General features: G+C 38.1%; 1 protein-coding gene across 4 annotated transcripts in view; it reads left to right on the top strand.

Annotated features, from left to right (window-relative positions):
• The window catches only part of LOC137265312 (FHF complex subunit HOOK interacting protein 2A-like), a 112,832-nt gene that overhangs the window by 20,521 nt on the left and 75,841 nt on the right, over window positions 1-16,470 (top strand). For all 4 annotated transcript variants that reach the window (XM_067800680.1, XM_067800679.1, XM_067800678.1 and 1 more), the window contains exons 9-10: window positions 570-649; window positions 1,863-1,972. In XM_067800680.1, coding sequence (XP_067656781.1) covers window positions 570-649; window positions 1,863-1,972 — 190 coding nt within the window. The remainder of the gene's footprint in view (window positions 1-569; window positions 650-1,862; window positions 1,973-16,470) is intronic.

Genomic DNA, 16,470 nt, shown 5'->3' with positions numbered 1-16,470 from the left:
TATTCATGAACAAATGTGCTCAACAGGGTAAAGCTAATTTTAACCACTTTATTGTTTAGTTACAATTCCAGTGTCTTACTTGCATGCATATGACAGTATTAGCTATAAAAGCATTAATAAGCAAAAACATGGGGAAGAACCCATAAGGTTGGTGATTACATAAAAATGTATATATTTTAATAATAATCGATAATCTGATAATCGCATAGTGGATTTGGTGTCTGATACCTACCACAAAGTCTGACTCCTGTCTGACTCCTTTGAAATGCTGTACAAAGTCAGTCTTTGAAGTTGTGCACAATTAATCACATGGAAAAGCAAGGATTGTTTTTAAATTTCAAAAGGCATATGTGGTTTCACAGACATGTATCAAACTGACTTTTGTGCTATTTCTAGATGTCCAAAAGATACATAAAATTTCATACCAAGAAATATGAGTAACCTTTACCCAAGTATAAAGTTGTTGGTGATGACAAGTTATAGGAGTGTTTTCAGCTATTCGTTACATTACTTTGTAATAAATGTTGCATCACATTAATGCCTTGAATTATGAATATTTGTTATTACAGGTGTGAGACTGGTGCCATAATGGCTACCTGCTACCTCACCCGCTGTCTGAAAACAGTATGTTCAGAGCCACTACTTACAGGTCAGTCTTGCTCACCTTCAAATTTTATATGAACAGGCATGGAAAAGATCTAGAATCGTTATAGAGCAAAGTTGTTTCAAGGTTGTATGAGGTATTTGAATTTGGTTTAAAAATAATATCAATGGATCATTTACTTGAATGGTTTTCAGCTTTAGTAAGATTCAGAGGTTTTATTCCTGTTGATTTATTAATAGTTTGTAATCTGTTTTTCTTAACCATGCTTTGTCACTGTGAGCTCTGTCCTGCTCCCAGACCTCAAACAGGATGTGTGGTAGGATGTGGGATGTGGGTCTCAGGTTGAACTATTGTCACTGATGTATCATTTAGACATATTAAGAAATCCTCCTGTCAGACTTTTGGGATAGTGGTTATCACCAGTAGTTGTACAGAAAAATTATTGCTCTTTTTGTTGCGAAGTTTGAAAAGGTGCAAGTGATAGTGCTTATTTTTACTCCGCACTCAGCAGTATTCCAGTTGTATGGCAGCAGTCTGTAAATATCAAATCTGGATCAGACAATCCAGTGATCAACAGCATGAGCATCAATCTACACAACTGATACGATGACAATCCTCTTAGTTACCTCTTACAAGAAGCATGGTTTACTGAAGATCAGTTCTAACCCAGATCTTCATGGGCCTAAACAGACATGTGTTAGGCAATACCTATCACTACCCCTGGGTCCACAGTCGGCATCAAGGCTTTAGTTTGGGTATACAGTTTCAAGAAGGTTCAACCTGTGAAGATCTAGCCTAGAATTGGATTTCATCAGCCAATGCTTGTTTTAAGAGGCGATTAATGGGATCTGGTGATTAGGATTTGTTTGACATATGCCCCTGCACGCCAACTGCATAAATCAGTTCTCATGATGTTGATCATGGGATGGTCTTTACAAATCGGCCTTCTGATAGCTGGACTGTTGTTGAGTGTGATGTTAAACAACAAAGAAAGAATATGTTTCAGATCATATAATGTGAGATCTTTACCTGGACAGTCATGATTAAGTCAGAAGTAATATTAGAACCTCTCAGTAAAGACACAAGCTCAAACAAGTGGTTGTGGAGTTTGGTGGTGTATAGATGCAGGATACATTGAACCTTCAAAACTGGGCTATGGATCTTGGCGATGTATGGTACTTACATGTTCCTTACATTTTATTTGTCTGTCCGATGGTAATCTAGTTGATTTCTGACAATGTACATGACGTATTTTCAGAATTTACTCATTTCATTCTTGGGAATGAAACAGAACCAGAGAAGCCCTCAGAGAGTGTCCACAAACTGCGCCGGACTCTGATTGAACGCTGTAACCACATTTCAGAGGAGGTAAGTTTTATGTCAGTCCAGCCTGTTCAGTAGCAACACTTCATGTGGTTAATCTTGCTGCACATTGTTTCACAACAACATGAACTGTTCCAGATGTTACCATGAACTACACTTTTAGAATGTTAGTTGTGCACACACTACAAAACCTACCATCAACTCTGTGTATGTCCTCACCGCCATCTAATTGCTGACTGAAAGCAGGCATGTACATGTGAACTCAGCTGTAGTGGATAGTGAAGAATGTACTGTGTTCGGCGTGATGTAACTTTGATATTTACCACATTGAAGTGTTTATGTGATGTGCAACACACTTGGGGAATCACATGAACTGATGGAGTTACATGTCATATGGAACAGTCGTAAGGTGAATTGTTTCACTGAATGGCATGAGTTTCAAAATACCAGGGAGTAAACACACAATGCATAGCCAGTGAAATCTGAAATAATAATAACGTGTCCATTTATAATTTATATATCACCAAACTCCATGCTAGGTATGCCCACAGAGCTAGCAATCAAAGCACAGTACCTTATTACCCTGGATAACCTAAGCTGCCTGTTTGGCACTAGACAGTTATAGTCAGATGACCTATCCCATCAGGTACCCTTTTTCTGCTGGGTGAACAGGGTCAGTTTTGAACATCTCACTAGCCTCAAGTGAGATTGTATGTATCACATGTTCTTCACTATGTTGTGGGACCAAAGTCCTAGAAACTCTCAGGGTCCAGGCTGCCAAACTCTGTCACCTATCTAAGGACTCTTGGAGCTCAGAGTTGCTTATTTTCCAGGGGGTTGTGATCTGATCTCTATGCACAGAACCACACACCACATGGAATTAGTACTGGAACATTTATTTTGGATCCATATGTGTAAGATTGTGAAATGAAGATGACCGTGTCATGCAGTTGTATTCATTATCAAGGGGACCATGTCTTCAAGTGTTTTCTATTTCGTGTAGAAATACATGTCCTGACACATATTAAGGGGGACTGATAAGGGGACTCATTAATTAACATACAAATATTCCTTTATTTCTAGATCTTCACTCACTGTGCAATACAAAGCATGCAAGCAAACGAAGCAAATTATTTATGGAGTTCATCACTATATATTGTTTTATTTTTCTTTGTCCAGAATTTGAAAATCACAGCATTTGACTGGGCAGATTTGATAACCTATTCATTGTATAAGCAGTTGTGTTAATGCTATCAGAACACTTTTGTATATGGTTTGGCTTCTTAAATCTTATTTACATTTGTGAAGTATTGCAAGTATCTGTGTAATTCGAATATGCATATCACAGTGATTTTAGGATATCAGTTAAAGGTCAAAGTGACTTGTTTTCCTTAACATGCCAAGGAATGTATGATATATTTTCATCATTATGTTCAATATCAATATCAATATCAATATCAATATCAATATCAGTAGTCTGTATAATCTGTATGCTGGATATCCTTAGGAAATGTTTTTGCTAAAGAAAACCGCAAAGAACTTTTGGAAGGTCATACGAATTCACAAGGTCATTCACTCAAAAATGTGGAGGTGTTCTTGAGCTGGATGTAATTTTGTACATATTACTATTACAGTGATCTATATGATAATAACTTTCCTGGATGGGCATTGGAATGGCCAATTATGAGACAGTTCCGATGCTATGTGTACTAAACCAACTCACCTTGTTGGTGTGACAGGTTTATACGAGTAGCAGCTCCTGTTTTGAAAAATTAAGCCAGTGATTGGCTGAAATTGAAGGTGATTAAACCAGAAGGTTTCACACCTTTCTTACAACTTTATGGTGATTGAGGCAGCTGGAGGCATGGGAATTTGTTTTCAGTCTTTACTTCATTAAAAGTGTTTTATCCTAAACCGGAAATGATATTGTTCAGCCTGAAGTGTTTGTGACTTTCGTATTGAGGTAATTAGAGGAAACGACTTTCTGGTATTAATTGTATTGTACATATATTTGGTAAGGATGCCACACTACATTGATACCTTGATGCATCTGTGCTTTTTGAAAGACAGTACAATTATCAATACATGTGAAACTGTATCAGTATTTAGTTTTGAAATTATTGGTTTAAACATGTTTATGCATCATTTTCATTTTGTGATTGTATCATTGTTTTTGATGTTATGGGACTGAGTCATATAAATGACTATTTTTCATGCACAAACATGGTAAATTAGATGCTTTTATCCTCTGAGAAAAAAAAATGTAGATCTTTTCTTGGACCATTATGCATGTGAAATATTAGTGTTCAAAATGTAATTGAATTTTAGCAGTAATGCAGCAAAAAATAGGTATCGTGATACATACTGAATTATGACATGGGTATCATGAAACGCATCGATTCATAACACATATGTATCGTGACATCCATTGTATGTGGCCCGTGTTTTCCAAACCAGCAATGATGTCACTGTACACAGGTGACAGCATAACAGTGGAAATGCCTCTAGGTTCCTCGTTATGTCTGTTGGAGGAGAGATACTAAGGTTAAGTTAAACTCAGCCAGAACTTCACAGAAATCAAAGTGTATGGTAGTTACTCAGGTGAAAGTCTGAGATATCTTTTGGCAAGCTAGGTTAAGTAAGACCAGCGCAGAGAATGCATTTACATTTGCTTTGTGAAAGGGAGAGCAGATGTAGGCTAGTGAACATGCAGTGCATAATGATGAAATTGATTCTGTGTGTAGCTGTACACGCCTTGCTTTTAACATGTATGTGCATCATCCATTGCACTACACTACCAGGGTAGAATAGGCCTTCAGCAACCTATGCTTGCCATAAACGGCGACTATGCTTGTTGTAAGAGGTGACTAACAGGATTGGGTGGTCAGGCTCACTGACTTTGTTGACACATGTCCTTGGTTCCCAGTTGCGCAGATCGCTGCTCATGCTGTTGATCAGGGGATTGTCTGGTCCAGACTCGATTATTTACAGACTGCTGCCATATAACTGGAATATTGCTGAGTGCGGCGTAAATCTAAACTCACTCAATCACTTACTCACTTGATCGCCAGCAAACCGGAGCTTCTTCGCCAGCAGTGGCAGAGGGCTACTCTCATACATGCTAATACAGGTCAGGTCGGTGCTCAACTTGTCCTTATTTGCCAGTAATGATTGCTGATAACTGTCAGATATGATATTTGTTATTCTTCATTTAACATTTGGTAAGCCTGGGTATTAAAGTATTTTCAGGCCTCTTTCACATGTCTATAAAATAGCTATGTGGCATAAAACTGCATTCAATCTGTCAATTAGTAACTGACAAGAAACGTAATACACACCAAGTTTGTTTAAGAGGTAACAGGGGCTGAGAACTCTCAATCAACATGGATCTGGTACTTGCTATATTTTGCTCTGCACATTCATCAATGGAAGTCACACATCCTATCAAATCATTGATAGCTTTTTGTTTCTACCATTCGTTAATTACTTATGGAAACTCAATAATTGCAATCCCTTGAGAGTCTGATGCATATTTACAGCCTACTATTTACAGACAATGCTTTATTAAAATATTCAGGTGTAATTAATAGCATTACTAATATGTAATTCAAAATAGCCATTAGGGGCCTACAGAGAAGCATAGTTAGGGGTCTACAGGGATGCAGAGTTAGGGGCCTACAGGAATGCATGATTTGAGTTGATCTTCAGCAACTTAGGTTTCTAGTTTGGATCCAAAAACGATTGGGAGGTCAAGCTGGGCAGTAGTTCATTTGTAAGTATTCTGTGATGACATGGTCCAGACTGGATTGTTTGGAGGATGCTCTCATATGGAAGCTGTAACACTGCTGAATGAAGCAGTAAACAACAAACAAAAGGATGTTTGTCAACACTTTCAGAAATAATAAAGATAAGGGTGCTTTTAAGGTGCTTAACTAAAAGATTAACTATTTTCAATGATTGAGTTCTTTTTACACTGCTTTTAGCAATATTCCAGCAATATCATGGCAGGGGACACCAGAAATGGGCTTCACACATTGTACCCATGTGGGAATCGGATCCATTATTGTTTTGTACAAGAAGCAACTTCTTTAACCACTAGGCTACCCTACTGCCCCACTCTCTTTGGTGATAATTAAACAGATGCCAGATGTGAGTGAAATTAAAGAAGGAGCATATCTGATACGAAAGGGAAGAGAGTGCCATAACACAGCAGAAGAGTGTTTGACAGATCTGGTACCCAGTGTCTTCAACTTGTAGAGAAGTACAGAAAGCAGGAATTTGTCAGCAGAAGGAAGGTTTCTATATGACACACAGCTTTGAGAGTTTGAAGATATGGACGGCAGGCAGTCTTGTGGACCGATTCTTAGGCAAGATACGCGGCTTTAAGTTGTATTCTTTCAAGGACTTGCAACCAATAAAGTGAATTAAAGTTTGATCTGCTCTCAAGACTTAGTCTTGAAATCTTGCCTTGAGACTGTATTCTGTAATCTTTGCAGTCTGTGAAGTGATCTTTAGAAATTCTATAGTGTTTGAAGCATCCATAAAAGAATATATTTTCTCCCACATTGATGAGTTACTTTTGGTGGTTAATGAGACTGGTGAGACGTGATCAGGTGTGATTCTTTATCCTGCCTCATGTAATTATCTTTTACACTTTTTTATGGAACGTTTTGCCAAGATGTAAGTCGCAGGCTTTATGGCACCAGCTGTGCTCTTGTAGTCTTGTTACTGATGGAAAAAGGTTCCGAAACGTCTTTTCATTGTGTGCAAGAGACAGTTTTTTCAATGTGTTCAATTCTGGCATGGGCTCATTGGTAAAAACATGCTACTCAAATTAAATTTGTGTACTTTTAGCTTTTAATTGTTAATAGCATATATAGTAATTAGAAATCATATTTTTTAGGAATACTGAATAATTGTCTAAAGGCATTCATGAAAAGTTCTCTGTTTGCATTTTTTTATAGTTTTTTAAGCAGCTGTTCCCTGACATTGTCTTCATGAAGAAGCATGTTTCCTTTCATGTGCCTTTTAATTTGGTTCAGAGTTTCAGATTTTAATACCTTTTTTGCAGTCTTCTGTATTAATGTAGAACATATGTAAGCATTGATTGTGGTAGAAGTATTGGTACATGGCTTTCAATATCAGTAGCCAATTGAAATTGCGTTACATTAACATAAAAAGAATGACCTTTTTGGAGTCATGTTCCGAAAGTTAATGCTGTCATGTTTTCTTACTGTTTTCAGTCACACAACCTGCTAGGTCATGGTGCAGAGTTATGTTTAATGGCATGTAGTATATACCATGTATCCTAAAGGGCCATTTCAGTTTATGGATTAAATTCATTACTCATGATCAGCAAAATCACATTTTCAAAAATTTATTAAAAATGGGAGTTTTTCCTCAATCTGGGTCCCGTTTAAGAAAAACCAAATGGAATATATTCAGGTTGGGCAGGACAGGGGTTAACACTCTTCCATTAAATTTGTCATTACAAGAGAAAACCATCCTGGCCCCGTTCCTCAAGGTGATTGTAGTGCTATGACAGTCGTAGCTCCCATGCTTTAACATTGACTTAAGACTATCCTAGTGCTACTATTGCCTTGAGGAATGGGGTCCCTGTCATATGGTCAAAACATGTCAAAGTATTTATTTTGTCAATGTTTAAAATGATAGAAACATCAAATCGCTGACCTGTAATCTTTACCAAATATTCATATTCACTAGCCAGTTTTCATTATAGATTTCATATTTGCAACAAAGTTGAATCCCTAATGAAGACACCATTCGTTTTTATTTTGTGATCATCAACATGATCAATCACAAAATGACATGGCCAAATAACAAAGTCTGGCAGGATAACTATGTTGCTAGATGCAACAGATACAGTTAGAAGTAGATTAAATAGGAAACAAATGGAATAGACAGTAGATGAACTACCTAAGGCTAAATAAAAAAAGTGAAATGATCTCAGCCATTGGCATGTCACGTGTATTTGTGTGTGTAACAATTTTTTATTGCCATTTATAAAAGAAACTTTTGACGTGGCTGTGCTCCAGTCATCCATTTGTCCCTTTATAAGAATGAGTGTATGTAATGAATGTGACAGAATCTACAATTCATTAACATGTGTAAAACTTCCCAAGCTGTATTTCTGACTGAAAAAAATAAAATCCATCAAAAATTTTTAAAAAGTCCTGCGGCTGTTGTCACTTTAAAAAAAATGTGCCCTAGACACTTTTAATTTATTTTATGCGGAGTTATTCAGCAACACGCTGTAGTTCACAGTAGCATGCTATCAAGACCTTAAAATGTAGTATGTATTGCAGGCCCCCCTTAGTAATTGAAGGAATTACAGCAAATTTGAAGGAATTGCATCTCAAATGTAAACAAACGCAGCCCACTCGCGAAACAATTGCAGCGATATCGGTAGTTTAGCGGTAATAACAGAAACACATCGGCCCTATCGGAAGCAATGTCGGTAATACTGGAAACACGATCGGCCATCTTCGGAGATTTTTCGGTCGCGAGCGGAAACTCACGCAGCAAAACATGGCGTCGTTGGAACAAGCAACCGTCTCGGTGAGATTTGTTTGTAGTTCCTACTATTACATTTTTATACTTATCCATCTTTGACCACCCGTGTTGAATGCGTTTAGGTATGAGGTTTTGTCAGGGCAAAAACTTATGTTTTTAGGAAAAGATTGTCACTGCAGAAGAGTGTCACAAGTCATGCCCCTGGAGATTGTTTACATCTGAACATCGAAGTCGTGCCGATGATTACGAACATCATGAACGTGCGCCATGAAGAAGTTTATGAGCCATAATTTGTCTTGCTATGAAGTGCAATTGACAAATTTAAACACATTTTAAAAAAAAAAATGATGTTATATCTGGCGCACGTTCGTAATCATCGGCACGACTTCGATGTTCAGACTTGTGACTTGACTTGTGACACTCTCCTAGAGTGACTATCTTTTCCTAAAAACATATGCTATTGCCCCGACAAAACCTCATACCTAAACGCATTCAACACGGGTGTTCAAAGATGGATAAGTATAAAATTGTAATAGTAGGAACTACAAACAAATCTCACCGAGACGGGTGCTTGTTCCAACGACGCCATGTTTTGCTGCGTGAGTTTCCGCTCGCGACCGAAAGATCTCCGAAGATGGCCGATCGTGTTTCCAGTATTACCGACATTGCTTCCGATAGGGCCGATGTATTTCTGTTATTACCGCTAAATTGCCGATATCGCTGCAATTGTTTCGCGAGTGGGCTGCGTTTGTTTACATTTGAGATGCAATTCCTTCAAATTTGCTGTAATTCCTTCAATTACTTAGGGGGGCCTGTATTGTAGCTTTGAGTTTGAAGTGCTTCCTTTGCCATATTTAAAAAAAAAAATAGAGCAATTACTTTTTCATATAAGTGCTTTGAACTTTGATGATGATGATCTTTCTCAATTACTTGAACTCAAAGCCATTGTAGTTAGTACTTTATGGATTGGAAAATTGAAAACTTGATTCCTGAGATGTTTTAGTCTTCTTAAAGGAAGTTGAATATTATAAGAACTTTGAAGGATATACCTAATACCTATGATGATCCGCCAATGCAGGATGTGGGGTTCTAAGTTGTTGTCGAGACTTAAACAGATGAACCTACTTTTTCCTCCTCAGTGGACATACCTAATGACTTCTGGCTTACTATGGTTTCAAGTATGGTGAATTGTATCTTATTTTGAAATCCTAAAGACCTTCAAATTGTTACATTGTAAGGAATTCCACTTGTTAATGGATCTACACCTCATGGATTCTCAACACTTATTAACCCTCCATGAAGGTTCCTGTCAGAGAAGTTATTTTCTTCTCTTGATGTCTTCATCCAAAGACTAAACCAGTAAACTGAGAAATATTCTTTTTGTTACCACGGTTATCAAGCTTAGTGGGAAGCGTTATGTGTTCTAGTTTGGTACATTCTGCTAAAATTATGAAGACTTGGAAGTGCTACTGTGCATTACCCTATCATGTTGTACCCAAGTGAAGCTGTATTTTTCAGAAGCATTGATTTATTCTCGTATTCAAATAGCTTTATTTTCATTAATTTAAAACTATGGGTTTTAAGTTTGCGCATTTAACGCCTCAATCACCAATATTTGATTCCTATGCATAGAGCTCAGATCATAATCAGTTGAAGTTTAGCAACATTGGGCACAGACAGTCCTTGGATGAGTGACCGTGTTTGACAGCTTGACTCCTGAGAGTTTCTTGGACTTCAGTCCTGCCTGACAATGAAACACATGTGATTTGTGGGGTGTGTTGCAAACAACCAATTGCTTGCAAGCTATGTACAGCGATTCACCTGACAAAGGAGAATTAACTTTCACCCGCTTGCAATTGTGGCAATCGCTGCATGAGGTTGCTTCGTTCCCAAACCAAAATGGCGGCTTAGGAAGGTTTAAATTCGAAGGCTGATCAAAATTGTTCGGCTGCCAAATTGGTAAAAAACAGAGCATCCTAAGTTTGTTCCACAGGTTCAATGTAGTCATTCACAATCATAAATTCATCACTCGTCATTGAGACTCTCCTAATACACTCTCAATTAGGGCCAGACGAGCAAATGGTAATCGCTCCACCATCTATGGAAGACTGATAAACACTTTGAGCTGTTGCAAGCCCGAAATAAGCTGTTCATTTGCTTACTCCAAGCGATTTTTGGCTTTGCAACGCACCCATGGTCTCACCTTGGGCAGGTGAATTTGTTAAAAAGATCTCTGTTGGATTACTAGAGATCGATTCTAATCCAGATCTTAATGTTTGTTTTTCATGTTTGTATGGCCAAGTGTTTTGGTTGTTAGGTTGTTGAAGGTGTCCAAATGGATATTGATTACGTTGTTGAAGGTGTCCAGGTGGTTATTGATTATGTTGTTGAAGGTGCCCTAGTGGATATTGATCATGTTGTTGAAGGTGTCCAAGTGAATATTGAACATGTTGTTGAAGGTGTCCTAGTGGACATTCATCATGTTGTTGAAGGTGTCCTAGTGGATATTGACCATGTTGTTGAAGGTGTCCAAGTGAATATTGAACATGTTGTTGAAGGTGTCCTAGTGGACATTGATCATGTTGTTGAAGGTGTCCAAGTGGATATTGATCATGTTGTTGAGGGTGTCCAAGTTGATATTGATCATGTTGTTGAGGGTGTCCTAGTGGATATTGATCATGTTGTTGAAGGTGTCCTAGTAGATATTGATCATGTTGTTGAAGGTGCCCTAGTGGATATTGATGATGTTGTTGAAGGTGTCCAAGTGGATATTGATCATGTTGTTGAGGCTGTCCAAGTTGATATTGATCATGTTGTTGAGGGTGTCCTAGTGGATATTAATCATGTTGTTGAAGGTGTCCTAGTAGATATTGATCATGTTGTTGAAGGTGTCCTAGTGGATATTGATCAGGTTGGTGATGGTGTCCAAGGGATATTGATCATGTTGTTGAAGGTGTCCAAGGGAATATTAACCATGTTGTTGAAGGTGTCCTAGTGGATATTGATTAGGTTGTTGAAGGTGTCCAGGTGGTTATTGATCATGTTGTTGATGGTGCCCTAGTGGATATTGATCATGTTGTTGAAGGTATCCAAGTGAATATTGAACATGTTGTTGAAGGTGTCCTAGTGGACATTGATCATGTTGTTGAAGGTGTCCAAGTGGATATTGATCATGTTGTTGAGGGTGTCCAAGTGGATATTGATCATGTTGTTGAAGGTGTCCAAGTGGTTATTGATTAGCTTGTTGAAGGTGTCCAAGTGGATATTGATCATGTTGTTGAAGGTGTCCTAGTGGATACTGATCATGTTGTTGAGGGTGTCCAAGTGAATATTGATCATGTTTTTGAAGGTGTCCTAGTGGATATTGATTAGGTTGTTGTAGTTGTCCAAGGGTATATTGATCATGTTGTTGAAGGTGTCCAAGTGGATATTGATCATGTTGTTGAAGGTGTCCAAGTGAATATTGATCATGTTGTTGAAGGTGTCCAAGTGAATATTGATCATGTTTTTGAAGGTGTCCTAGTGGATATTGATTAGGTTGTTGGAGGTGTTGATGTGGATATTGATCAGGTTGATGATGGTGTCCAAGTGAATATTGATCATGTTGTTGAAGGTGTCCTAGTGGATATTGATTAGGTTGTTGGAGGTGTTGATGTGGATATTGACTAGGTTGTTGAAGGTGTCCTAGTAGATATTGATCATGTTGTTGAAGGTGTCTTAGTAGATATTGATGATGTTGTTGAAGGTGTCCTAGTAGATATTGATGATGTTGTTGAAGGTGTCCTAGTAGATATTGATCATGTTGTTGAAGGTGTCCAAGTGGATATTGATCATGTTGTTGAAGGTGTCTAAGTGAATATTGGTTAGGCTGTTGAAGGTGTCCTAGTAGATATTGATGTTGTTGAAGGTGTCCTAGTAGATATTGATGATGTTGTTGAAGGTGTCCTAGTAGATATTGATGATGTTGTTGAAGGTGTCCTAGTAGATATTGATCATGTTGTTGAAGGTGTCCAAGTGGATATTGATCATGTTGTTGAAGGTGTCTAAGTGAATATTGGTTAGGTTGTTGAAGGTGTCCTAGTAGATATTGATGTTGTTGAAGGTGTCCTAGTAGATATTGATGATGTTGTTGAAGGTGTCCTAGTAGATATTGATGATGTTGTTGAAGGTGTCCTAGTAGATATTGATCATGTTGTTGAGGGTGTCCAAGTGAATATTGATCATGTTGTTGAAGGTGTCCAAGTGAATATTGATTAGGTTGTTCAAGGTGTCCAAGGGGATATTGATCATGTTGTTCAGGGTATTTAAGTGGTTATGTTGATCATGTTGTTGAAGGTGTCTAAGTGAATATTGGTTAGGTTGTTGAAGGTGTCCTACTGGATATTGACCATGTTGTTGAAGGTGTCCAAGTGAATATTGATCATGTTGTTGAAGGTGTCCAAGTGAATATTGATTAGGTTGTTGAAGGTGTCCAAGGGGATATTGATCATGTTGTTCAGGGTATTTAAGTGGTTATGTTGATCATGTTGTTGAAAGCTTGATGGTTTGCCTAAGAAACATTGATGTCATTGTACCCTGACAACATGCCATGAATATTTTTTTTAGACAGCCATGTGTTTTAAGGAAGCAACAAACACATGCTTTGTCAAAGGGGTCATGAGCTAAGAATAGAGCTGAGCTTGTTCAATTAGGTTATCTAAAACTGAATTTACTGGAACAGAATCATTTCTTCTGTTTTATGAGTGCTGCTTTTTTCATTATTTCTGACAGTGTTTTTGTTGCCTTAATGGAACTACTCATGTGATCATAAGAAAATTCATGTCCTAAATTGAGTGCCATTGATTTTACAGGACTTGTTGGAATTCATGGAAACAGACTGCACATTTTTTAACATGACATGGCAAACTATCAGCAACATCAGAGATCCAGGCCAACCAATCCTTAATCAGTTCTTGTGACCATTCTTAAGGATCCCCACACAGTCACTTATGAATGTCCCACAAAACATATAATTCCATTGTTCAGGTTTTTCCATTGACGTTGTACTTGAACTCAGTTGAAAACACAGAGCAACTTTCAGTGTAAATAGTTATGCTTTCCTGGTAAGACCTGCCTTGAGTTTGTACTTTGGACCAAACTGTGTTGAAATCATCAGGGAGCAGCATTTAGTGTAGACAGGTTTTACTTCCCAGTTGGCTGCTGACGTTGATTGACACATGTTATCACATTCCATTTGCATAGAATGTTGCTTGTGCTGTTGGTAACTGGATTGTTTGATCCAGACTATTATTTACAGACTGCCCCCATATAGATGGAATGTGGTATTAAACAACAAACCAACTAACCAACCAACCCAAGGACTGTCATGAACCTTACATAAAAACCACCAGATCAATACCATGGATGGTGGAGAAGAGGTTAATACAATCAACTTGACAGCTAAATCCAGTGATGCATGCCATGTTTTTGTTCTTTAAATCAAGGTGCAGGAGAAGCATCCTTCTCTGGCATCTTTGTGGCTATCCCATCTTCATCTGTGCACTACCACTAAGCCAGCGTTGTGTTTTGTCCTAGCAGAGCATGGTAACGAAGTTAACAAAGCAGTCTGTTATCCATTGTTATCAGATGTCTGTCAGTTTGGGATACCAGTACAATTTGATAGTCACAACAATGAAAATATATAGGAAATCCCACACTGGAAATCAGCACTGTTCTCCAGCATCTATAATAACTCAGACTTTGTTTCAATTAACCCACAAAATAACTGTAAGATTTATTGAAACTTAAAAATATGGAGGAAAGCTTGTCAGGAAACAAGAATTTAAGGAGTGCTGGAGTCATTACCATGTTGTGATTATGATGTTGGAAATGTTCTTCTAGGAGGCTGACAAAAAAGCCTGAAATAAGAATAACAGTGATTACTTTCCAGCATTTTTGTTTTTGCTGTTTCAAGTTTTTAATTATAGAAGAAACCTTCCTAACAAACCCTGAGGAATAATGTGAATGATATATTAATTTTTTTTCTTCAAAAAACCTGATTCAAATATCTTCAGTATCTTGCTTCTTTTTCATTCATTAGTGGGGTGGCCTGTCATGCTGAAGACCCAGGTTTGATTCCCCATATGGGCACAGTGTGTGAAGTCCATTTCTGGTGTCCACGGTTGGGATATTGTTGGAATTTTGCTTAAAGAAGCATGAAACCAAACTCTCTTGCTCATTCATTTTTGTGGATATGCAGATTTAAATTGTTGAAAATTTATTCCACTTTTATTCATTTACATCAAATTTGATGCCTAATGAAACAAATAAAAATTAAAAGGCTTGATGCCTAGCACATGTGAACATCCAATCTCATTACAATCCGATGCTGCACTCCAGTACCCCGCCAGGAGGACATCCCCAAAGGGAGTTGAACCCTCAGCGACCTTGATCCGCCCATTTTAAAGGATGCGTTAATTCTTGAGTCTGTCACATGTCAGCTTTCTAACATGATTTGACTTCAGTTGTTTGCCATCCTGCTTCGGAAATTGCATTTAACAAGCCACAGTGGACACAAACATGCCAAATAATGTTTCTTGGTTGCAGGTGCAGTGGAGAGCGGTGATGACAGGATTTTTAAATATCTGCTATAGCATGATGGCATAATTTTCTTTATGTACGAAGAGAGTAGGCTGTGAGGTAGTGAAGTGGTTAAAGCGTTCGCTTGTCATGTGGAAGTTTTTGATTCCCCACATGGGTACGATGTTGTGATGCCCATTTCTGGTGTCCCTTGCTGTGAATTTTGTGGACTATTGCTAAAAGCAGCATAAAATCACACACACGATGAACAATTTGGAATTCTCAAAGTTCAAACTGAACTTCAGATGATGTAACTTTACATGGATATCACTCCAGGTTTTGGAGGTCAGAGAAGAAAATCTTGATTTTGATAACACTTATGAAATCTTTGTGTACTTTTCTGCCTTGAATTTTAGGAGTATTCCAGCAATATCTTAGCAAAGGACACCAGAAAGGGACTTCAAACATATGACCGTCATTTCGGGAACCAAAATTTAGTTTTGGGATGATGAGAGAACACGCTAACCACCAGGCTATCTGGTGTGCAACATATCACTTTTGCAGAGAAACTTAGTGTAGCAGTGTGTTGGCCTGGTGGGTATAACATTCATTTGTATATCAAAGGTCTTGGTTCATTTCCCAGTGGGATTACATTGTGTTTAATTGGCATCACCACTGTAATAGTACTCGCCTAGTGCCATGAGCTACACAAAATAACACTCACCTATAACTATATACTGTATAAATAGACTACAGGCTGCAGGTGTCCATTGTTAGATTTCATTCACACCTTTTGTGCAGATAATGAGTGAGTGAGTGAGTGAGTTTAGTTTTACGCCGCACTCAGCAGTACTCCAGCTATATGGCAGCGGTCTGTAAATAATCGAGTCTGGACCAGACAATCCAGTGATCAACAACATGAGCATCGATCTGCACAATTGGGAATCGATGACGTGTCAACCAAGTCAGCGAGCTTGACCGCCCGATCCCGTTAGTCGTAGTTGCCTTTTATGGCAAGCATGGGTTGGTGAAGGCCTGTTCTACCCTGGGACCTTCACGGGTCTGCAGATAATAAAGTAAGGTATTTAAAGTTTTTGAAAGGTGTTCTCCAAAACTATTTTCTAATCTCATGAAATAAAATTTTTAACTCAACTGTGACTCCCATCTCTGCATGAACATCTGAAGATCACTCTGCTCAAAATGTCCATCAACCCTTGTTCAATTACAAATTCATTCAGATCAAAGTAGAAATGTTTGTGTGTTCTCCAAAATTATTGTATTTTTTGTGTCAGATTGGTTGCTATCCAACTGCTGTCATGGTTACTAAGGATATTGGCATTGTTATATAATGGCTTGTACTTGGCCAACGAAGTCATGTTAGGGAGCTGATGGTGGAATGAAACTGAATTAACAGCTCCTTGAAACAGGACAGCTTGATGTTTTTTAACAAG

The sequence above is a fragment of the Haliotis asinina genome, chromosome 15, assembly GCF_037392515.1.
Source record: "Haliotis asinina isolate JCU_RB_2024 chromosome 15, JCU_Hal_asi_v2, whole genome shotgun sequence".
Taxonomy (NCBI): domain Eukaryota; kingdom Metazoa; phylum Mollusca; class Gastropoda; order Lepetellida; family Haliotidae; genus Haliotis; species Haliotis asinina.
Note: the sequence above shows the minus strand (reverse complement) of the source record. Positions and strands in the feature narration are given on the sequence as shown.